General features: G+C 42.0%; 2 protein-coding genes across 5 annotated transcripts in view; one reads left to right on the forward strand and one right to left on the reverse strand.

Annotated features, from left to right (window-relative positions):
• The first annotated feature begins 2 nt into the window (after nt 1-2).
• HBP1 (HMG-box transcription factor 1) lies at nt 3-20,092 on the forward strand. Of its 2 annotated transcripts, none has more exons than XM_054812781.1 (11): nt 3-140; nt 5,761-5,953; nt 7,173-7,407; nt 8,318-8,447; nt 9,248-9,359; nt 9,474-9,586; nt 9,913-10,069; nt 10,621-10,765; nt 13,125-13,454; nt 17,277-17,418; nt 18,976-20,092. In XM_054812781.1, the coding sequence occupies exons 2-11, from the start codon at nt 5,785-5,787 to the stop codon at nt 18,991-18,993; spliced, it is 1,551 nt and encodes a 516-aa protein (XP_054668756.1). In that variant the 5' UTR covers nt 3-140; nt 5,761-5,784; the 3' UTR covers nt 18,994-20,092. The 2 variants fall into 2 exon arrangements, with proteins under 2 accessions (XP_054668756.1, XP_054668746.1); XM_054812771.1 differs by lacking the exon at nt 3-140 and adding an exon at nt 587-649.
• A 141-nt stretch (nt 20,093-20,233) lies between these two features.
• Nucleotides 20,234-23,391, reverse strand: part of COG5 (component of oligomeric golgi complex 5) — a 189,512-nt gene continuing 186,354 nt past the window's right edge. For all 3 annotated transcript variants that reach the window (XM_054812742.1, XM_054812749.1, XM_054812758.1), the window contains one exon: nt 20,234-20,906. In XM_054812742.1, coding sequence (XP_054668717.1) covers nt 20,792-20,906 — 115 coding nt within the window. In that variant the 3' untranslated portion in view covers nt 20,234-20,791. The remainder of the gene's footprint in view (nt 20,907-23,391) is intronic.

The raw sequence follows: 23,391 nt of genomic DNA on the forward strand, positions 1-23,391 counted from the left end.
ACCGCCCCTCCGCGGAGGCCGCCGCCATCTCGGGGCCCGCGCCTCGCCCGGCCCGGCGCAGCTGCGGGAGCCGGAGGGGCCCTGCCACCGCAGACGACCGAGGCGGCCTCTCCTCCTCTGCCTCCCCGCGCTAGCACCAGGTCAGGCTGCGCCTCTCCGCGCCCGGGTTTGCCGCGGGGTGGAGGGTCCTGACTGGCGGCCGGTACGGCGGGCGGGCCGGGGCGGCCAGAGGCGCGAGTCCACGTGTCCTTATGACTCTTGTTTACTATCGGCCGAGCGCCGCGCGGGGCATCCTGGGGGCTGTCGTCTTATCGCGGCCAAGTTGGCGGGCGGCGGCGGCGGCGAAGACTACAGCTCCTAGAATGCCTCTCCGCGAGCCGGCGGAGGCATTGGCCAATCGGGGTGCTGTCTAGGGGTGATTGATGTGCAGCGCGGTGCAATCAGCTGCGCAGGAGAGTCAAAACATGTCCGCCCTCCGGGCGGATTCCTGATAGGCAGGCCACGCAGCCAATAGGAAGCGGTCACAGCTTGAGCAACGTCGTCTTCGACCACTCGGCGACCGAGTACTGCCAGGCTCGGGCGGGACTGCGTTATGGGGAGGAGGCGGGGGGGGGGAGCCGAGGGGAATTTGGTAATGGCGACGGGTTTGGTAAGTGCTACAAAGTTTAGAGCTGCCGCTTTTGGGGGTCTGCGCGGCCCCGGCGGGGGACGGGCGGGGTTTACCTGGCCGGAGGGGAGCGGCGGCGGCGGCGGGCGGAGCCGAGGAGGCTGTTTGGTCCTGGCTTTTGGCAGCGGTGGGAGCCCGGACATTGTTTACTGGGCATCTTCCCTCAGCAGCCCGGCGGAGCCGCCACCCTCCCGCACTGCTGGACTAAAACCCGCGGGGTGCGCGGGGGTGCCGGCGCCCCTTGGGGCTCTCTCAGCTGCGGCGCTAGACCTCCAAAGTGAGCCAAATAGAACGGGTGTCATGTCCTCTTCCTTCCCTCCCCCCGCTTCCCCCCCACCCCCCCCGGGGAGCCGCCGGCCTGCCTCAGTCTGTCAGAGCGAGGGCGCTCTGCCCCGCGGCGGGGAGCAGTGGCTGTTTGGAGAAGGAGGAGGGGGGGAACTTTGAGTCCGGTGAGCCCCGCACCGGCACGGCGAGCAGCGCCGCCCGGGGGGTAGCGGCGGGGGTCGGGGGCCCGGGGCCCGCGCGGGGCAGAGGGGGCGCCCCCGCCGCCTCCCCCCGACCGAGCCGAGCTGTTACGCAGTTCTGAATGAATGGGGCCTTGCGCGCATGCGCGCTGCCGGCAGAAGTTTATAAACAAGGGCAGCGTCCAGGCGGGGATCACATGACGGGAGTGTGTGGGCGGGAGGGGGGGAGCGGGGGGGGCGGGCGGGGAGGGGGAGGGAAGCGCGCTCCCGGGCGCGGCCTCGGCCCAGCTGCGGGCCCGGGGGCTGCCCCGGGGTGGGGGTACGGGGCTCCCCTCAGTCCGCCCGGGCGGCTGCGTCCGTCGCCCGGGGGTCACATAGTGCTGCGTGCTCACGCGCTTTTAATTCTGCTGTAAATATCTTCCTTACGTAATCAAAGCTGTAATGTTTGTTCTGCGATGGGCGTTTAAATGGTGCGGGGAGGGCAATGCTTCCGATGGAATTGGGTAAAAGCTGCGGTTCGGCCTGTGTAATGCTAAAAGGGTGTCTGTCTTTGCAAAACCATCATGAATCATGTTCTGTGCTCCTCGGAGGCTCTGCCTCTGCAGCGTTTTTCTGGCACAGCTGTGCGAGTCTGGGATCCTTGATCAAAGCTGCTGTGCCAATAAAAGTCCCTGGTGTGGATCCAGTCTTGCCAGTATGTTGTGTTTTGCTTGGAGAAGCTGTTCTCCGTATTAAACTCCATCCAGTGAGTTGCTGCAGGCCTGAGACTTCGGCGGTAGGTTGGGGGAAGGAAGGCAAATACCAGAAGGAAAACCACGGGAAGCACTTCCACCCAGGCATTCCTGCAGAGTGCGGTTTGGGTGGATGCTGCCTAGTTCCTGCTGAACCCCTTCTCAGTCGCAGTCTTTATTTACTTTTGTCCCAAATTTATTTTTGTCCCTCAAAAATAGACGTGGCGTAATAAGCTCTTTGTTAATATTGCCATTTGTTTTAGCGTCACAAGTTGAATTATTTTAAAGCACAAATTCATAAATAAATTCATTTAGCCTCTAAAGAAAGTGGCAGTAATTACAGTCCTGTGAAGCATACTTCTAGAAAACATCTGTCGCAATAAGTTTTGAAAATGAAGTTGAATTAAAAAAGATAAATATTTACAAGCTAATTAATGACCATTCCCCTTAACATTCCGAAACATTGAAAGGCTGAGGACAGGAGAACCACATGATGTCCAAAGCAGGCTTTCATCGAGTAGAATAAAAAAAATTAAAGTTGGGCACTTTTTTTGTTTTTCTTTTTAATTCATTTGTTAGAGGATTTTTTGGCTTTTGTATGCGGGTGGCTTTGGTTTAGAGAAATTCTTGTGACTTGGAACAACAATTCATTTCTCAAACAAGTATTTTTCTTGTCAGACTCGTGTGTTGTATGTATACCTTATCTCTGACCTTCAGCGTGTTAGGATACCAGAACAGGTACTTACAAATCTTGGCAACTGGCAGGAAGGAAGGAGAAGGTAACATTCCCAAAATAAATTAGCTTGTTCATTTTGGCAGGAAAATGAGAAAGGAAGAGAGGGAAGAATACAGGGGAAAACAAGGCAGAAGGGGGAAAGGAAGGACGTAGACAAGCCAGAAAAACAAGGAGTGGCTTTTCAGAGTTGATTACTTGGAGATAATCATTGAGGTCCTGACCTGTACTACTGAGGTCTGATTTTTCTGTTCAGAAATGACTGAGCTTTCTGCTCTTGTGGTGTTCTGTAATTTTACTGTCCTTCTTGAATGACAGAGGAATCATTTGTGCTAAAGATGCTTCTTAGAGGTGAAATACACAGGCCATCAATAGTTTATTTGATTGTGTATTCTCGTTTCTTTTACCTTCCCTCCCCACCTCTTTAAAATCAGAATTGCACTGTTGTGGCTTTAGTAGTAGTGCTATTTAAGTAGAATCAAACATATTTTTTATGTTTGGAATGCAAGTTTTTATAAGTTTTGCGTGTATTTGAAAGTCAAGGAGGTGAGAAGGTTTGAAATTTTCCAGTAAAAAAAATTACTGATTAGGTCAGGGCTCTTCTGGTAGGGCCAGTATGTAATTCAAAAGGTTATGTCTGAACTATATTATGTACGGGACAAGCTGCAAAATGAACGAAACAGATCTATAGAGTGAATGAAAACATGGAATATTTATACATATATACAAACAATACCTTTTAACTGTTTATTAAAATAAAGCTTTTTTTCCCCCATAACTTTTCGGATGGCTTTTTATGCATTGCGCTAAGGGAACTTTTAGGATCATAGAATCATAGAATGGTTTGGGTTGGAAGGGACCTCAAAGATCATCTAGTTCCAAACCCCCTGCTGTGGGCAGGGACACCCTCCACTAGACCAAGTTGACCAAAGCCCCATCCAGCCTGGCCTTAAACACTTCCAGGGAGGGGGCCTCCACAACCTCTTTGGGCAACCTGTTCCAGTATCTCACCACTCTAACAGTAAAGAATTTTTCTAACATGTAATCTAAATCGACCCTCCTTCAGCTTAAACCCATGTGATAGGCTTACTGTTTCATATGAAAATATTAGACTGGTTTTAACTATTGATTGTATTTAGTATGGTGCATGATAGCTTAGTGGACATGCATATGGTAGACTTTTCAGATTTTCTTTCTTACTAAGCTGTGCTTTCTGCTCTTTTGTGAGGGACTCACAATTACTTTTTCAATGACACTTCATTAAAGTACAAGGTAATCATGTTATGGTAGCTGTAATTCATCATCATTTGAAAAAAACAGTAGATAACCAAATTACTAAAGACTGCATAACCTTGTTTTCCAGCTTTTAGAGGCAGTGATTGTGTAGAATAACAGCACAGTTCTCCACTGAAGATGATTTAAAATATTTCTTTGGTATAAATGTTACAGTACTGGGATTTGGGGAAATGAAACTGCAGTGAAATCTACTGGTAGAGCCTTCCTTTTCTTTCCATTTAAAACACAGTTAAGGATGTTAGCAGTCGAATGTGTTTGAGACTATACCTAGAGTTGATACAGCAAGGGATGTGAAGGGGAGTGAAAAAGGCTTCTGCAGATATGCCAGTCGTTAAAGGGTGACTAGGGAAAATGTGGGCCTGATGCTAAATGGCGTAGGAGACCTAATGTCAAAAGACTGAGGATGGCATCTTTTTTGCTTTGGTCTTTATTTGCAAGGCCTGTGTTCTGGTTTTGGCTGGTATAGAGTTAATTTTCTTTCTAGCGGCTGGTACAGTGCTGTGTTTTGGATTTAGGATGATAATAATGTCGATAACACACTGATATTTTAGTTGTTGCCAAGCAGTCAAGGACTTTTCAGCTTTTCGTACTGGCCTGCCAACGAGAAGGCAGGGAGCATCCAAGATGCTGGGAGGGGACACAGCCAGGACAGCTGACCCCAGCTGGCTAAAGGGATATTCCATACCATATGACGTCATGTTCCGTATATAACTGGGGGAGCTGGCTGCGAGGGGAGCGGCTTAGGAACCAGCTGAGCATTGGTTCTGGGTGGTGAGCAGTTGTGCTGCATCACTTGTTTTGTATGTTCTTTTGTTGTTGTTGTTACCAACAATCTTTCTTTTCTGTCCTATTAAACTGTCTTTATCTCAATCCATGAGTTTTAACTTTTTCTTTTTAATTCTCTCCCCCATCCTTCTGGTGTATGTGTGGGAGTAAGCGAACAGCTGTGTGGTTGTTTTAGCTGACTACTGGGTTAAACCACGACAGCTTGTTTCCAGGTTCCTTGGGTCCCTGGGCCTAGCGACATACATCTGACAGAGCAAGGTACTTCTTTGTCTGCAGTAGAGGAAGAGCAAGTTAGGGGCAGGCCAGTTCTGTGAGCCAGTCATGCACATGTTGGCGAGACCGTCTGGGATGCATCAGGAGGAGCTGGCCAGTGTCATTGTGAAGCATCATCTCCAAAAGGCGGTCAGTTTGGTGGCAGGAGGGCTCCCAAAAACTGGAAAAAAGAAAATGCCATACCTGGCTTCAAGGAGGAGGATGTGGGGAAACTACAGGCTGGTCAGCCTACTGTTAGCCTTCAGGAAGACTGTGGAGCAGATCCTCCTGACAGCCATGTTCTGGCTCTTACAAGGCAAGAAGATAACTGGGAATAGCCTGGACAGATCAGCCAAAGGCAAATCTTCCTCTGACCCATCTGTCTTCTGTGACAGGATGCGTGTCTCAGGGTACCAAGTGAATGTTGTTTACCTTGGCTTGAGCGGTGGTTGAGGAGATGACCCCAGACTCTTGGAGCAATGGGCACAGGCCGTGGCAAGGGAGTTTCAAACGTGCGTAAGGAATGACTTGTTTACAGCAGGAGTGGTCACTGGAACAGGTTCCTGAGAAGTGTCAGAGAATCTCCATCCTTCAAGATACTAGAAACTTAAGTGGCCAGGGCCCCAGGCAGCCTCGTCTGACTTCAGAGTTGGCTCTGTTTTCTGCTGGGATTGTACCAGGCCATCTCTAGAGGTCCTTTTCAAGCTAAATTATGTTGTGATTCTCAGCAAATTGTGGAGGTTTCAGGGTTCTGGTAATGACGTAGCCTGTCAGATGCAACTTAAAACAGTTTATGCATATACAAATTTTTAACCTCCGTCTCTCTTAAAGTCAGATACTTTGGAGCATCCTAACATGGTGTGGGAAGTGAAGACAAATCAAATGCCTAATGCAGTTCAGAAACTCCTTCTGGTAGTGGACAAGAGAACTTCAGGGATGAATGACTCACTGGAGTTGCTGAAGTGTAATGAAAACCTGCCCTCTTCTCCTGGATATGCATCCTGTGATGAACACATGGAACTTGGTAAATAACATGACTTTTTCAGAAGCAGCCAAATTCTGAAGTGTGTTGTAGTTTTCCTATAGTGAAATTACTGGAAGCTGACTGAATGAGATTACTGATTTTTAAGTAGGGCAGGGAATATGACAGTGAATTGTGACATTTGAAGGTCTTTGCAGTCACGTTTGCCTGTAACCCATTTTCAGTTCTGACACACTGGCCTGTTGACTTAAATGTGTTCTCGAACTCTGAGCTACAAATTTCTGTTCCTAATACCCAGAGGAGCTTTTTTTGGCACAAAAATAACAAACAGCGCAAGAGCTCCTCCTAAAGGGAAATCGTGCTCCTTTAGATCAGCTACAAATAGAGATTCTGGGCTAGAGGAACATTTAACTTCAGTTCTTATATTGGAGAAAAGTAGCATGTACATTAGAAAATATTGATATAATCAATGAAATATTAACACATTTAATTGAAGTTATGGAGTGATTAAGAATAACAATACTTAGTTAACGTGAGAGCATGTAACAAAGACTTGTTAACACGCTGGGCTCTCTTCTGCTATTCTGTATAACATGTGAAACATGTATAGAATCATAGAATGGTTTGGGTTGGAAGGGACCTCAGAGATCATCTAGTTCCAACCCTCCTGCTGCGGGCAGGGACACCCTCCACTAGACCAGGTTGCCCAAAGCCTCATCCAACCTGGGATTGATAGGAGTTCACCCCTACCAGGCTGTATACCCAGCTTTAACAACTTCTGAGTTACGTAATTCCAGTTCCCTGGTGGAAGCATGGAAAACTTTTACCTTGTACAGCCCTTGATGTTGATAATTTTTAGTGTCACATCTGCTAGGACAGATTAATTTAGTTGGCTTTTGTTGAATGTTTTAGTATTTTAGTGAATTATGTTGCTACTTTTGCATAATTACGCAGTACAGTTCTGTGTAAACTAGTCAGTCTAGTAAAAACTTTTAAACCAGAACAGCATTTTTACCTAGTTACTTAATGTTTTTCTTAAATTGTTTGTATGAATGTATAATAGACTAGAGATGTGATTATTTCTGTGGCCATTTTGTTAGTATTATGAATAGGGTTTGTGAAATGTTGGTAATTGTGATATGAGAAAATAAAAGTTAGTTACTTCATTGTAGTTCCTTTTTGATTTTTATTTGCAAGATTTGCAAATAAAACTAGAATGTATCAATGAGTGCAATTATGGTAACTTGTGCATTTGTTGTAGATGATCTTCCTGAACTACAGGCTGTACAGACGGATTCTACCCCACCTGCGCTTTTTCAGCTTGGTGCCGATGTTTCGCATCAGGAATGTTCAAGGCCTTCATGGAACCAACATACCTCAAACAGCAATTCAGAAAATGCTTATTCTTGTGAGAATGGGGTGAACTGGTTGACGGAATTAGCAAATATAGCCACAAGTCCTCAGAGTCCTTTGATGCAGTGCTCTTTTTATAACAGGTACTGACATTCATTTCAATTGTGAACTCTTTAAGATTTGTAATATTATGTCTTCAGAAACATTTCCTTCACGCTTCACACCCTTTGACTTTGAACTGGAGCCCTATTTTTGATCTTTTTACATAGTAACTTTATTCATCTCTGGAAGATTGCACAGGACTCATTTCTGAGCCTGTTGCAAAAGCTGCTTAATTGCCAGCCACGAATAAGGTAGGATGGTACAAGAACATTGCCTAACCGCAGAAGGTTCAGAAATTACGGGCATTTACCTCATGTGAAGCAGCAGATGAAAAATTAAGATGAATTTCTTACTTTAAATTCTTAATATTTACCAGTGCACTGACTTTATCTTTTTTTTTAAGAGCTAATTGGAAATCTAATGCAATAATGCATTTTTTTATTGATACTGTTTGAGATTTGTGATCTGTAAATTCCTTAAGGCTGTGAGAAGCAGTGTGGGATCTTAGAAACTTACGGGCTTCACCTTTCATTGTACAGCTTTGTTCTTAGGTTTATAATAAGAAGATTAAATGCAATACTGTTAACAGTCATGCAGTTGGGATTTAATCATTACAACAGAGCAGATGTCTTTATGTACTCTAAGAATGGGGTATTCACTTCAAGATATGTGTAAAAACTTAAGCATTGTGACAGGGAGATGCTGATGTGGAGGTAGTACCGTCATTTGGGTGGTACATAGAAGCTATGAAGGAGTTATGCTAAATACTGCCTTTGTCTGGGCTTGCACCCTTTAATCATCCCATTTGAGTACTGGTGTCTGGGAAGTTTATTTGGTATTCAGTTCATACAGACAGAAATATTTGTTAAATAAAAGCATTTTAGAGTAATGGCAGCTAAATCTTGTGTTGTCTTAATCTGAGATATTTTAAAATATATTTTTCTATTGTAGATCATCTCCTGTTCACATAATAGCTACAAGCAAAAGTTTACATTCCTATGCACGTCCTCCACCAGGATCCGCAAAGAATGATCCTAACTTCAAGAATGATTTGGATGAAACACCAGTCAGACATGAAAGGGTGAGTTGTTCTGAAACATTTCTAAAATAAATAAAGATGCATGAGTAATGGGTTAAGCTTTTCAAAAAGAGAAACTAGTTTTAAAAAATCATCGGTTTAGTTCAAATACCATTTCTATTTAAGCTAGAGTTTCTGTTACTTTTCTTTTTACCTAACACAGTAGGCTTGTAGTGCTCCATCACAGAGTCCACAGCTTTGTGAAGTGATCACATTCTAAGAAAGCTCTGCTTCTCTTGTAGTTCTTTCTATAGCAAGCTTTAAAAAATTGTATTAACTTGTTTGCTTCCTCAAAAAGGAAATACAGAACCATCTCCTTTTAGACGCACAAAAACTGTCAGTCCTGTTTCTCCCTTTCCTGTGTATTAATTTGTGTCTGAAACTTGTCTGTTAAAAGACATTGAGTTTTTCCCAGTAATTTCTCTAGAACCGACTTGGCCCTACAGCTTTCCAGTAATTTGACTGTAGAGTAACGTGTGCTTTGAGTGGGTTCTGTGGATGACCAAGGAATGATAGCTTGTAAAATGCTTGTACCTAAGCATAAGATAATCCATAGGTGCGCAAATGAATCTCAGAGAATGAAACCCAAAAATTTCAGGGTGGCACATTTTAAGAAAAGGAGATGAAAATACTCCATTCACTTTTACTGCATTCCTTGAATCTTTGTCTTCATGTTACATTCCTATTAGTATTTAAGCAAAATGATGACACATGCAAATTACAGAATGTGTCTAAAGACATAGAAGACCAGCCCTAAAATCTTCCACAGTAAAATATCAACACCATTTTGCTTTTTTTCATAGGCGAATAGTGAATCAGAATCTGGTATTTTCTGCATGTCATCACTTTCAGATGATGATGATTTAGGATGGTGCCATTCCTGGCCCTCAACTGTTTGGCATTGTTTTCTAAAAGGTAAAATAACATGTCTCATCGAGTAAGTATTTGTTTTGTCTTGTCTTTTTTTTTGTGATGCAGACTTTTTATGTATCACTAATCTTTTTTTTTTTCCTTGAAAAAATCTGTTAGGCTCTCGTTTGTGCTTTCATAAAGGACGCAATAAAGAGTGGCAAGATGTTGAAGATTTTGCAAGATCTGAAAGCTGTGGAAACGAGGAAAATCTCCCAGTCAGTCCTTACAAGGTAGCTGTTCTAATATTAATTTCAATACCTGTAGCAAATACTTAGTTTCTTGTGTTATCCCTGTACCTTTAATTACTGTCTCATGAAGACAGGTTTATACTAAACTTGTCTAGAGCTGATCACTGTACTATTTGAGTATCTTGCTATAAAGCAATTGAACTGAATTCATTTAGGTGTTTTGAATGTTATATTGTCTTTATTTTCTGGCAAGAGCACTTAGAATGTTGGTTTTTTTTTTAACATAAGGTGATGAATATTCACCTAGAGTGTACACAGGTATATGCTTTTCTTGGGGGAAAATTTTTGAACTGTATGTATGTTTACAGGGCTATGGTTCTGATGGTTTAAAGTTGATTTCTCATGAAGAAAGCATTTCCTTTGGTGAGTCAGTGCTGAAGTTGACTTTTGATCCTGGCACAGTGGAGGATGGCTTGCTTACAGTAGAATGCAGACTCGATCACCCTTTTTATGTTAAAAATAAAGGTATGAAATACTACCAAGTATACTTGGTTGTATGTTAAATATTGTTAGAAAGTGGTTGCAGGTCTTATTGGTGTCCCATGTTGCTCAAGAAATTGATAAAAGTGGTGTTGTAGAATCAATTTACTATCTTTGTAAAGAAATCCAGAATTTGGACAAACAAAACTGTAAAGCTACAGAAATACTGCGTATCTCATAAGGATTTAGTCAAGTATATAAATGGATCTCAGGAAAACAGAAAAATGGGGGGGGGAGAAAGGAAAGCTGCAAATAAGGGAGGCTTTTCTCACTTGCTAAACATGGAACTTCTGATGATAGAAGTTTCCAGGTTTTGATTACTTTTTTTTGCTAGAATGAGATTTTACTTGAGATAAAAATAAACTATTTACAGTAAGAATTCCCTGAGTAAGTGTTGCTGATTTTTCCTTTGGGTGAAAGAAACTACATCAGAACATCTTTATAAAATGATATCATTTAGAGCTATAGGATTGCTCCAGTTAAGAACTAGAGAGATTGTCTGGCCGTTTGTCTAATTTAACTCTTTACCACTTCAGGTTGGTCATCTTTTTATCCAAGCTTGACTGTGGTACAGCATGGCATTCCATGCTGTGAAATGCATCTTGGAGATCTGTGTCTACCTCCTGGACACCCTGATGCCATTAACTTTGATGATTCAGGTGTTTTTGATACATTTAAAAGGTAATTTTTGGATAAAGTGGCCTCAGTGGTTTTTGTATTTAATGAGTAGGCACCTTAAGTCTACAAGAATTTGAAGCAGCGTGTAGAGCAAAGAGAGAATACTTTTGGTAATACAAGATAAATGAGAGGGAAAACTGCAAAGTAATATCTTGGAGTGAAATAACTTTTCAGCCCCTGTTTATGATAGTTTAAGCCAGATTAGATAAAGCAGTTAATATATTACGTAATCTGTATAAATTCTCCAGGTAAAGTGGGTTATGTTTGAAAAACCTAGTACAGTTTTCCCACAATAGTATATCTGCCAGCTGTTAACTTGTGCTTCATATGCAGCTATGTATCTGAATTATCTGAGTAGTTTCTTAGTAATTAATGCATGTGCTGTGGCTTTAGAATACAGTACTTTCATAATTAGTTATTATTTTTGTGTATTCTGCTTTTTTATTATTTTCTAATATATCAGACTTACCTAACTTCTAAGTTAGATTAACTTTGAAGTTTGCCTTGCTTTGAGCAAGAGGTTTGACCAGATAACCTTCAGAGGTCCTGTCCAACATAAATTATTCTAAGATTCTAAGGAAATAGTATTACCCATAAAGATTTTTCCATACTATTTTGAGATTTCTAGGTTTAGTAGAATCCATCTTCTCCTATGATGTTAGCTCCTTTTTAGACTCTGTTTTTAGTCTAGTTGTTTTTTGGGGTTTTTTACAGTAGAAAAAAAAAAATTTAAAATGCTGTTTGGAGTTCAAGTCTTAGGAGCTCTTCTATGATTTCAGCCTGGGATAGAGAGTGAGTTCAAATTGCTTGTCCTCACTCATTTGCTGTCTGGGATTTTTTTCTTATTAACTTCTATTCTGACCTGCATACGTAGAGAGCTGCTAGAATTACTGTATTTACATCTCCCTGAAGAAATTGAACTTGTGGCTCCTTACTCATCCTGCAGCCCAGCTGAATGCTGCCTGCACACTTCAAATTGCTTGTGTCTCTGGGCAGAAGGGAATACCTCACTGAGAAGGGAGCATGCAGCAGCAGCTGTGGTTAACAGGACAGAAGAATTAAAAAAATAAAATCCTGTTGCTGTGTTATGGGAAGGAGATTAGGAATAGGAAGGGTGCTAGGCTGTTTGTAGAACAGAGAGGTCCTTTCTCCTTATCTTGGGAACTAGCCTGCAAGGTTGTCGGTATTATCCCTCCTTTGTTGCTTTTTACTTTTCTAAGGGATTTTGGAGACAACCCTTCAGGCTCCATCCTTGCTTTTTGGTTCCATTCCACAGAAAGGGGCTGCCTTCCAGATGGGGGCTGGACTACCACTGGCTCTCTTTCCTGGCTAGTAGTTCTACTTTGTGTTCAGAAAAAAGTTCTTTAAAGCCTTATTTTTGCCATAAATTACACAACTAAAGCTGCATTGAGCAGTGGGTGAGCGGAGCCTTAGAGTTACATACATTTTAGGGTTATTTTGTGGTGGTAACTTAGTGTTTTAGATTTATGATTGAGTAGCACCTTCACAAGTGTGTTCTCCCCATGTAGCATGCTAAAGACCATATAGCCTGTGGTTCCCAGACTGATCTGCACACACCTAGAGAGGATAACAAATAGTCTGTGGAATTAAACTTCTTCTGTAGTGGTTAGAGGTCAATTGTAGTTGTTGGTCAACAAAAAATTACGACAGTTGGTAGTATTTGGAGGTCTAAATTGTACGGAAACAACTCATCTAAGCTGTTGAAGTACCTTGAAATACCGAGGAATCTCGCATTTTTGTCACTAGAGGGCAGACGTTTGTCAGCTTTGAATCAAATAGTATGCAGCGTCATGGGTCTTTAAACAATTTTTTTAGTCTCAATGGAAGGTTTGTCTCTAAAATAATATGTATTTAACTGCCTAGAAAAGTTATTTATACAGTAGTGTGTACAATATATTTTAATATAGTGGTTTCATATTTTAAATTGATACATATTTGCAAGTGAACTCAATGCTTATTCTTCCTGCATCAGTTGTCATTTTCAGTACCTATCATTCACTAACCAGATTTGATTTATGGTAAGGACAGAAACAGAAAGAAGCTTATTTCAAAAGAGGATGAAATTTGAAGACAGTGTATAATTAATTTCTGTACAGCTGGGGACTTGATAGTACACAGCAGATCTTGCAAAGTTGCAGTCCACCGTCACATTGAAAAAAACATTCATTCATCTGCCAAAGTTGTGGTTTTTCCCCATGACATCTGCATCAAGCACAAATCATTATGCCACACAAAAGAGACCAGAATACTAGAAATGTAGTAGAGATGAAGAGTGAACAGCTGTTTAGGGATTTTACGTGAAAATTACTTGATCATTTTATGGTATGTCTTTTTCTTGTAGTTACGATTTTACACCAATGGATTCCTCTGCAGTTTATGTGCTAAGCAGCATGGCTCGCCAGCGTCGCGCTTCTCTATCTTGTGGAGGATCAAACAATCAAGATGCTGAGAGATCAGAATGCAGTAGTAAAAACTGTGCATCTACTGCATCATCACATCTTTCCTCCAATCCCTTGTACAGCAAAGCTGGCAAAAGCCACAGCTCAGGGACTGCAAGTACTGTGAGTGCCACTTCTCCGAACAAGTGCAAAAGACCAATGAATGCCTTCATGCTTTTTGCCAAAAAATACAGAGTTGAATATACTCAGATGTATCCAGGGAAAGACAACAGGTAATGGTACACCATTCTAGTTTTGTTATTACTGGTGAGCTAGCAGAATATCTGTGTCCCACCTTTAAATTTAAGTGCACTGCATTTTGCATTTGAAATAAAACGTGTGTATATTGTTTTAAGAACAAGTTTTGAAAGATGCTGAAGCAAAGCTTAATTTCTGGGCAGACTTTAAATATTTACAGTGCTGAGTAAATTTGACACAAGCCATTTTTTGCAAACCTATCTTCTAGGAAAGCATTTTATATATAGACATACATGTATATGTGCACCAGTAGAGCCACAAATACACAGCAGTCTTTGTTTACACTGATGAGAGATGTCTGAGGGGAAAAAGTACCAGGCTCTCTGCTTGTGCATTGTAATGGAAAAAGGGAATTTCTGGTTCTTCTAATTAAGTCTTGACGTAACATTGCAGATTATTCAGTGAAGTTGCTATAATTCATTCTCAGTCTGCATATCATATTAAATAGTAGACTACTGATTGTTAGGATGTCTGAAAGATCTTAATCCAAACAGTACATTGCCAAATTTTGCTTGTCCTAAAGGCGTTGAACAATCTGCTGGAACTTGCAGGAAGAGTTGTATGACCATGTGTTTGGGGGAGGGTTCTTTGTTGGTTTTATTCTTTTGCTTTTATCTATATGCACATTCATGTCTAAACTTTTTTTATAAAGATGTCCATTACATATATTTCAAATAATATTTTGTGCTAATGTGCATGCATAAATATAAACTAAAACACATCAACATGCATTGATCTTATAATTGGATTTTTAATGTATATAACATTATGAAAACTGTTACTGTAAAAATTGCATTGTCACATAAAAATTCTAGTACTAAATCTGGTAAAAACTAAAGGTGACAGGTGTTTGAGAGGGTTTTGGCTATTTCATAATGTTCTAGTAAGGAGGCTGTAACTGGCGTTGAGAAATAAAATCCTATCATATAAATAACCCATCCTTGAATCCCAGCCAGTCTTGTGTGTCCTGGCAGTGATGTTCTGCAATGTTCAGTGAAGCAGATCTGCTGCCTTCAAATTCATTGCAACTATCGATGAGAAATCAAACAGAATGTCAGCTAGGAAAGTTTATGATGGTTATATATTTAATTTAAAATGCTGATTTCAAATTGATGCTGTGAACTGGAGCTGCAGCTGGATGGATGTGAAAATAAGTTGAAGGTTCAGTGAACAGGTTTACCTTGAAGGAAAGTAATGACAAAGGTACAAGTAAGCTTCAGAGTGCACCACTCACTGTCCCATTTGGAAGGTCGTGCATTTGGATGCAGTTTCTTGGCATCCATAAAATATAGTACAGAAGAAATCATAAGAGGTAGTGATAATTGATTTTATAGGCATACAGCCATTCAGTGTTGCTGGGGCATCTAGAAATTTAGCTGTTCAGGGCAACGACATGTTTTTTAAATGTAAGTATGTGTCATGTTCAGATTACAAAGTAGATCTTAGGGTTGGTTACATGTAGTACCTATTTCAATACACTGGTGTTCTTATGTTTGCTACAGTTACTTTATTTCTCTTATGCATGAGAGAAAGGACAGAAGTTGAGGTATTCTGAGGTAAACAGTCTATTCTGAGACAGAGTAGCTCAAGCCATATCAATAAGACAGCGAGCTTAAACATTCAAAACACAAGTCAGCGTTCACATGATACTTAAAAATACTGTGGACTGTAAGACCGTACTTGAGAAACTGGGGTTAGGGTAGTGCTTGATTCTTTTCTAGGTACTCTCACTGTAACTGTAGGTGGACTTGATTGTGCATTCAGAAATACTTGACTAATTTGAGTAGTGTATGTTCTAAAGATGGAGAAACTCAACAGCATTTGTTCATGCTGAACATAATTACTGCATAAACTTGAGGCATTCTCAACTACTGTGTGACAATTTCTTTTGAATTAACTGCAGTGTAAGGGATTGCATCCTGTGCATTAGTTTATTGCTAAAATGTTGTTGGGTATCTTGCCAGTATTTTAAGAGGACAAAGGCAGTGCACAGAGCACCACAAACGTCTGATGAGGTGCAGGGTGCTTAAGGCAGTCATGCAGTAGGGTCAGTTTTTTCTTATTTGTTTCTGGTCAGGAGAATTAGGTTTCTGTTGTGTCAGGAAATTTCGCTGTACGCATCTTTTTTCAGTCTCAGTGGTTCACTCGTAGAAATACTTCCATGGAGAAATGGAGCATTTGTCTCTGCATTAGATTTTTAAGCTTTTTAAAACGTACAGATCTGTACTCACTTGTAGTGCCACAGTGCAGTTTTGTCTCTGGAGGTATAAAATACATATATATTTTTGCATTTGAAGTGCAAAGATTGCATAGTATATTTTTATTTGGAAGTGCAATGGCTTTTTCAGCAAACCTTCTCTTTCTGGGTCACTATGTTCTTTCCTGGGGGTATGACTGACCCAGTACAAACTGGTGACCAAAACCAGACAGGTGTCTGGTGCTGTTGGCTTGCTTCTGGATACTGCCAAAAGATGAAAAATCAGCTAATTAAACTGGAGTATGTTGCTTCTGATGACAGAACAAAGATACCGGTTCTTAATTTAGATAGAAAACCAGAAATTCCATTGCCAAAGAGGCTGTGCAAATGGATTTGATGCTGATGGGATCTGGTTGCAACTCGAGGAGTTTGCTCTGCGGAGTCACCAGAGCGTGTGACAGCATAGGCATAACGGCAGCCCCAGTGGAGTCCTTGCTGTGCTCCCAGTGCTCTGTACCTCCTCAAAGCCTGAACAGTACTGCAGGGCCTTGCAGGATTAAAATCCATTTTCTTGGTATGGTGCAGAAAACTCTTCAGAATTGCTGTATGTGAAATGCCATGGAAGTGGTTGATGACACTCTGCTCTTCTTGATTCTCTTAGAAAGTCTATGAATAGCTTTGCTGCCAGCAAGGAACTTTTTAATATGATAAAGCAAAGTACTTAACTACTTTTTTCTTAAAGGTGGTCATAGAACTTGCATCACTGTAATCTGAAGCCAAAGTGTACCTACTCAGTAGTTTAGTAATTGTCATTGATAAAAGAGCTGTTGTTAAGAGATCTTCATTCAGCTAAAGGATGGAGTTAAAGCTTTAATGGAATCTTGATCCAGGATTTGGGAGTGCAGTTAAGCAATATAGCATGATAATGTGGGGGAATACTATCCAAAAGACAGCAAGTTTATAAGGAGCAGGAAAAGCAATTCATTCAGCTTCTGGAAATGGCGATAGGTGTGGTAGAACAAATGGTTCCTTTTGCATAGGAACGGGAACTTACCAGTATGTTCCACCTACTCGTGTTCTCCCCAGTATGCATTAAAGGTGGAGGAAGCTACACGCAGCTCTTAAATAGACATAGGGGTTTGCAGCTAATCAAATATTTGTTTAGCTGAGGTCGTATTCAGATCGTTGCCCTAATTATTAGAGAACATATTTTCAGCAAATCGGTCATATGATCTTCTAGTATGAAAGTAGAGCAAAACAAATGTGAGTTACCATTTGGTGGTGGTTTTTAACATCCCCGTTTTGCTGGTTTATGCGAGTTGTTGCATATTCAAATGTACACCCTTTGAAATGTTAGAATGTGCATTGACCCATGCTCAGCTAGCACAGAAGTCTCAGCTGTTTAACTGTTAAGTATAAGTTAATCAGAAACATGATTGTTCTAAAAAAATGTATTTTTAAAGATACAGTTGATTTCTTCTTTGTGTATTATTTCCACATTTAACTTGTGTCTTCTTTAAAGTGCTGAGATAAAAAAGGAAAAAAATAAAGGTACTTCTTAACACTCTGTCCTGACTGTACTGTAAACATTATCTTGCAGAGCCATAAGTGTGATACTCGGTGACAGGTGGAAGAAAATGAAAAATGAAGAAAGACGGATGTACACACTAGAAGCCAAGGCCTTGGCGGAAGAACAGAAACGTTTAAATCCTGACTGTTGGAAACGAAAACGAACAAATTCTGTATGTTTGTGAAACAGTCTTTTTTCATTATGCAGTTAAATGTGTTCATACAGTAGCTACAGTGGTTTTTGTTCAGGATAAACTCTGCTGTCTGCTTCTTTCTTGGTAGCCCAAACCCTCATTTGACTCCTGCGTTGTATAATCTGCTTTTGGATAGTTGGCAGGAGACAGATCAGGAGAGGGTCTGTCTGAATATTTTGTGAGAGTTCTGTGAATTGTTGGACTGCTTGTGAAGTGCAGAGGAAGGGCACGTCACCTTTTGTTTGAAGTAACTGAGTTTATAAGGTTGTGCCTAAATTACACCTGTCCATTCCCCTCAGAAACACCTAAACTTTCACAAAATCCTTCTCTTTTGTGATTCAGTCTCCTTTTTCTTCAGTAAAAGCTTTTTCTTTGCCATTTTCTATCTTTTTTTTACTCTTAATTTATATCAGCATATATGAAGTTATTGAGGGAGCAAATTAATTTTTTCCATTAATCCCTTTCATTTATTACTCTCTTTTACTTGTAAAATAAATACAATAGGTAACACTTCTTCTGTAGGGAAATAGTTTTCCACTTTGTAGAAGGCCATCAATTTAAGAGTCTGCAGCAGTGTATTAGTAGGTGGTGGATGTATTGGGTAAGATAAGGGCTTTCAAGTTAATTTATCATATAAAGAGAACCTCAAGACGAGCTTCTGCCAACCTGCAGAAGAGTAGGTTCAGCTGGAAGAGTAGGTTGGAAGGAAAGATCCACTGAGGCGGACAGAATGCCAGATCCTTTCATCAGCCGTTTTGTGCCTGGGTAGGAGCATCAAGTGTGTTGTAAACTTCACAGATTTAAGATTTCATCCTCAGATTACCCGCTTTCCTTTTATGCGTAAGTGAAGCTAACTTTTGAGAAAGTTTCTCAGACTGAATAAGAAAAGCTCCAACACCAAGTTGCTTCTGATTGCTGCACATACTTGGTGAGTTCAGTCCCTTGTTGCAGAGGGTTTCACCAAATTCCAGCTGCTGTTAGATTTCTTTGTGGCTTCAGTTAGAATAATACTATTTATTTATTCTAGTTTTACACTGCTGCAGTCCGGGGCATGGGACAGTGAGATCAAGTTCACTTTGCGTGTGCACTTGTGAGCTTCAAGGAGCTCTTCAGGGGTGTTTGTGTGTAACAGAGGAATACTGGTGGGGTGGCCTTAGTAAGAGGGATGGCTTTCTTACTCTCCTTGTTGTAGGATTTTCCTTGTCCTTAGGGTCTTCAGGCCAAGGTAATGCTATCTGTTACCTCAGTGTTACAGCAGGAAATACCTTTCTTGTTTGCTTTCAGTGAACTAGGAGTTCTGTTTGCAGCTTGCTTACCTTATCAAGTAATGATGGTGGACTCTAGGCTGTGACAAAGAAGTCTTGATGGTCTTTTCACGTTCAGGGGATAAAATAATGTTTCGGCCTTTTGTTTTCTTCTGACTGATGAGTACAAGTACTTGCGGCTTTCAAAACAAGTGTTTGCTAGATTTAAGGTAATGTCTAGTTCCCCTTTGCTCGGTAACTGCTAACCAGGTTTTCTCTTCTCTTTTCTCAGGGCTCACAACAGCATTAAGCCAGAATTTTCCTATTAACTGTGTATTTACAAAACGGCTGTTGCTTGATGGCAAGAAGATGTGAGATCAAGGTCTTACTATTTGTTGTGACTTTGTGTGACCATAAAATACTGGCACCATCATGTCAGAAATGATCTAATATGAGTGCAGATTTGCTTTTTACAATAGAACATTAAGTAAGCTAAAACTATCAACATTTTAAACCAAATTGCCTTATTTTTCTTCCAAACTTCATATATGTATCAGGTAATAGAGGCTTGAAAATGGATATCCTGTGGTGCTAAAGTACTTCAGAAAGAGGCGAAGGAGACGTGTATAAATGTTTATTTTTAAAAGAAAATGTACAAAAAGGGGAATTTTAAAGTATGTAACAGCTGTTTATATACATTGATTCTTATTGCTGATTAATATGTATTGCACAACCGTATTATTAATTACGATTCTGGGGCCTGGGATTTTCTGAAATGGCAAAACGTATTACCAGCCTGTAGCTTCCCAGCCTGCCCGGATGCCGACCAGTTACCCGAAGATGTGGCAGATGGAAGCGGATGTCGTGTCGCACGGGGGCTGCTGCTTGGGTTGCCACCTAGCAAAATTTGTATCCACAAGTGAGATATTTTTGCACCAGCTGGCACTAGTGGGAGCTGTTCTGTCTGGTGGAAACAATGGCCTGGGACAGGATGAAACAAATAAATAGCGTTATCTCAAGAAAAATGGTGCTGTCGATATCGTCACCATCATAGTTTTAACTCTGTGTTTTGTCTTTGCCACATATTCTACAATATTTTATTTTGCCATAAGACATCTTTATGGTGGGGGCAAACTTTGCACTTAACTATACGTGCAACACTTGCACTTTACTTTTTTTTTTCCTCCAACTGTCTAAAATTAGAGCAGCTGCGTTAGGATTACAATTGCTTCTGCTGTGAACTTTTACAATCATGGCTTTTCATGTACTAAACAGCTGTGTGTTTCTTTTTTTTTTTTTAAGAATCACAACTGTAAATTTCAGTTTATGACACGTCTACATGATGTTGCCCCTAAGATTTTTGCACACTATATTCTTGTATATTATTTCAAATAAATTCATTAAAATTTGATGTTGCGTATTTTATAAAATGAAGAAGACTAATCGTTGTCAGCCCTGCAGAGGAGCCTTTACGTGAACCCAGTGGAAGTATATTTTGATGCTTTGCAGTGAGGAAGCTGCTGAAGAATTTCAAATACTGAATTCAGGAGTGGATAGTCAATGTTCTTTATTACAGTCAAAGCAAAAAGAGAGTTGAAATCAATATAAATTATTTCAAAGCAAATAGTGCAACAGAGAATTGGTTACATTATTTATAAATATTTTTCCTTGTGTTAAAATTAGTGATTTTTAGATGGAAACTGATGATTCTAGCATCAAAAGTATGATTTTCTGTATCCAACTGTTTAAAATTACACATGTAGGAAAAGAGCTAATTCCTTGAGATACTCAGCAATTACACTATAATATTTGAGTATATGCTAATTTTATACCTTCTAAATTCAAAAGGAATGCTAAAGAACATTTTTATTCAGTATAGACTTACGGCACATAAAAGTTGTACAATTTCCTTTATAATCTAAGTTCCTATAATGCAAATGTAAAGCAGGAAGACACAAGTTTCACAGATGAAGTAGGTAACCACATTTCATTGTGAAGCTTGGGTAGCTGGGAGTAATTTACATGAACCATAAGTATGTGTGGGGCACTGAAGAGCCATGAGCGTGTTACTGTCTCTTCCCCGTGCTGAGGGGGTTGCCCAGAGATGTTCACTGAAGGGTTGACATCGCTTTCTGCAGCAGCTGAACCATTATGGGATAGACAGGGGCAAACTCCTTCCCCTCTCTTGTCCTCACTGACTGAACGTAGGCTTCCAGGGCACCACTAAGAAAAAAAGGTACAAGTACTGTAAGTTCAGGATCTGCAACTGAAATTATTCAGCTTCTTCCCTACTACTGTGTTTTTCCCGAGATGATCTTGCATGTCTCTGTGGAAGAAATAGGCAAGAAAGGCCTTACAAAGCTCTACATAATTGTTTCATCATCTTGCTCTCCTTTCTTGCATGTTTTGAGGAGTGAACAAGTTAACGTTTAACTAAGCAGCAGCATGTTGCAGATGGCTGAAATGACAGCGCTGACGCACAGACCCAGGCAGAGTGCTACACTGGTAACCTTTAGAAATGGAAAGAATAGACTCCAGCTGCTGCAGACACCCCGAGTACAACTTGGAGAGTGAAAACCAGGGCCCTGGTGAACACCCGTGATGCCATTAGGTGAGGGCCTGGCTACGGCCAGAACTGCTGCTGGCCTTTGGAAATGCTGCGCTACCCCGGGGGGGGGCAGGGAGAGGGAGAGGGGGAGAGAGGGAGAGAGAGAGAGAGAGAGAGGAGAGAGAGAGAGAGAGAGAGTGTGAGTTGCACAAAACCATTTCAAAGCTAAGGGGGCAACTGTGGTGATGGACTTGTCTGCATGCAATGTAACTTGCTTTACAACACACTTTAAGCAGCACTTCAGGGCTTTTCATCCACCATGCCAGTGAACAGTAGTGTGGAGTGACAGCATATCTGTAAAACAAAGCTGTTGTAAATGCTGAGCTGTTCAGACTTAATTGTTCATTAAATAGGCCAAGTTAGGTTTGCCATACTTAAATATGGCTTCTAATTTAACTTTCCTGTTCTTTTCTTCTATTTCATCATGTAATAGATGCAGGAATCTTGGGGGTTTCCTTTTAAAACTTTATGTTATATTCCATTGGTGCTATCAACAGGAAAATTGTGATGTGGGGGGGGAAAAAACAAAAACACGCACAAGCCACACACACCCCCCACCCCCCCCCCCCCCACACCCCCCCCCCCACCCCCCACCCCCCCCCCCCCCCCCCCCCCATTTCCAGCAGGGATTAAGACAACTCCCAGTACGTGGCTGTTCCTCTTCTGGTTGGTGAAGCTGCTGACACAGACTGTCATCATAGACCTTCCCCACCGAAGCCAGGCACCATCCCACAGGGCAGCAGGTCCTGCTGCCCAGCAGTGCTGAAACCACCCTTCTGGGTCACTGTGTGGGGAAGTGGACCTGAGATTTGCCTTCTGCATTTCTTCCTGGAAGTGCGGGATGCTCCAGCATGGCTGCTCTGCCAGGGAAGGGGCCACTGGGTTTTGGTAACGTGGCAGGAACGTGCCCTGGCCCACTGGGGGAGGGGTGGGGGGGGGGGGGGGGGTGTGCGTGTGTGTGCATGTGTGTGTGTGTGTGTGTGTGCAGGGTTGAGGGAGCTGGTAACATTGAGAGCAACTGCAGTGTTGTGCATAGAAATACACATCAACTGCTGCTGGCTGGGCCAAGGCACAGCTGAATTTATGTTCGCTGCTACTTCCAGCAGACAAGCTTGTGGTGAAATACTGCATTCCTGCACAAAGCGTTCAGGGGAGCTATGCTGTGCTGCTAACCCACACGTGCCTGCTGGCGACTGGAGGTTGCATTTAATTGGGCAAGGCTTAAGGAAAGCAGAAGCACTGAAGAGTGAGACTCAGTCTATGTTTCACACACACACATACAGTCTCCTCCTCAAGTAAGATGATGAGAGAGGAGAGGCCAAGAGCCCTGTGTGATGCTGCAGCACTGGGAAGCTACAGATGAGCCCACCAAAGCTGGCAAACCAGAAGAGATGGCAGGAAGAAGCGGGGTCATAATACACTTTGTTGCTTGCGAGTAAAGCTGTTGCTAAACCAACAACGGCTCTGAACTTCTTCAGTGAAAACTGAAACCCATCCATGTCATAATCTCCAGCAAAGGTCTTCTTTTATTAACAAGTGGGAGATGCTCCTGATGCCATGAGCCTGTACTCAGTTTGCTGGAGAGACGAGCCTGAGCTTTGGGTTTGGAGAAGCCAGTGACAGCGATGATGGCCCGGCCCCACGAGCCAGGCCTGGGGCTGCGCCCGCTCCTGCCAGCACTTCTCATCCCCACCAAAGGCAGGTGCTGATCCCTGAGCCTCACTGCCAGTGCCACAGGAGGAGCTGGGCGTCCACGCGTAGCACACGTGTGCGCACACGCGCACACACACACACATATGCAGAGTCCCTGGCCTGTTGCTAATGGAGTTTGACAGGGAGAGAGTGAAGCGTGCGACTGCAACCATGGAACCCGAGGCAGCTTTTCTTCCGAGCACAGCACAGGAATGAAACGGCATGGGCACGAGGAGATGCCCACCACCCACCGCAGCTCCTGACGTCCCCTGGCAGTGCAGCTGGACTTCAGACTCCTTCTTTGCTGAAGCCCAGGGCACACTGTCTGAGACTGAGGCGATGCAAAAGGAGGATGGATGGGATTATTGGAGAGTTGAGAGGCTTCAGAAGAATAAAGTGACAGAAACA

Source organism: Grus americana, chromosome 1 (genome assembly GCF_028858705.1).
Source record: "Grus americana isolate bGruAme1 chromosome 1, bGruAme1.mat, whole genome shotgun sequence".
In the NCBI taxonomy this organism is placed as follows: Eukaryota; Metazoa; Chordata; class Aves; order Gruiformes; family Gruidae; genus Grus; species Grus americana.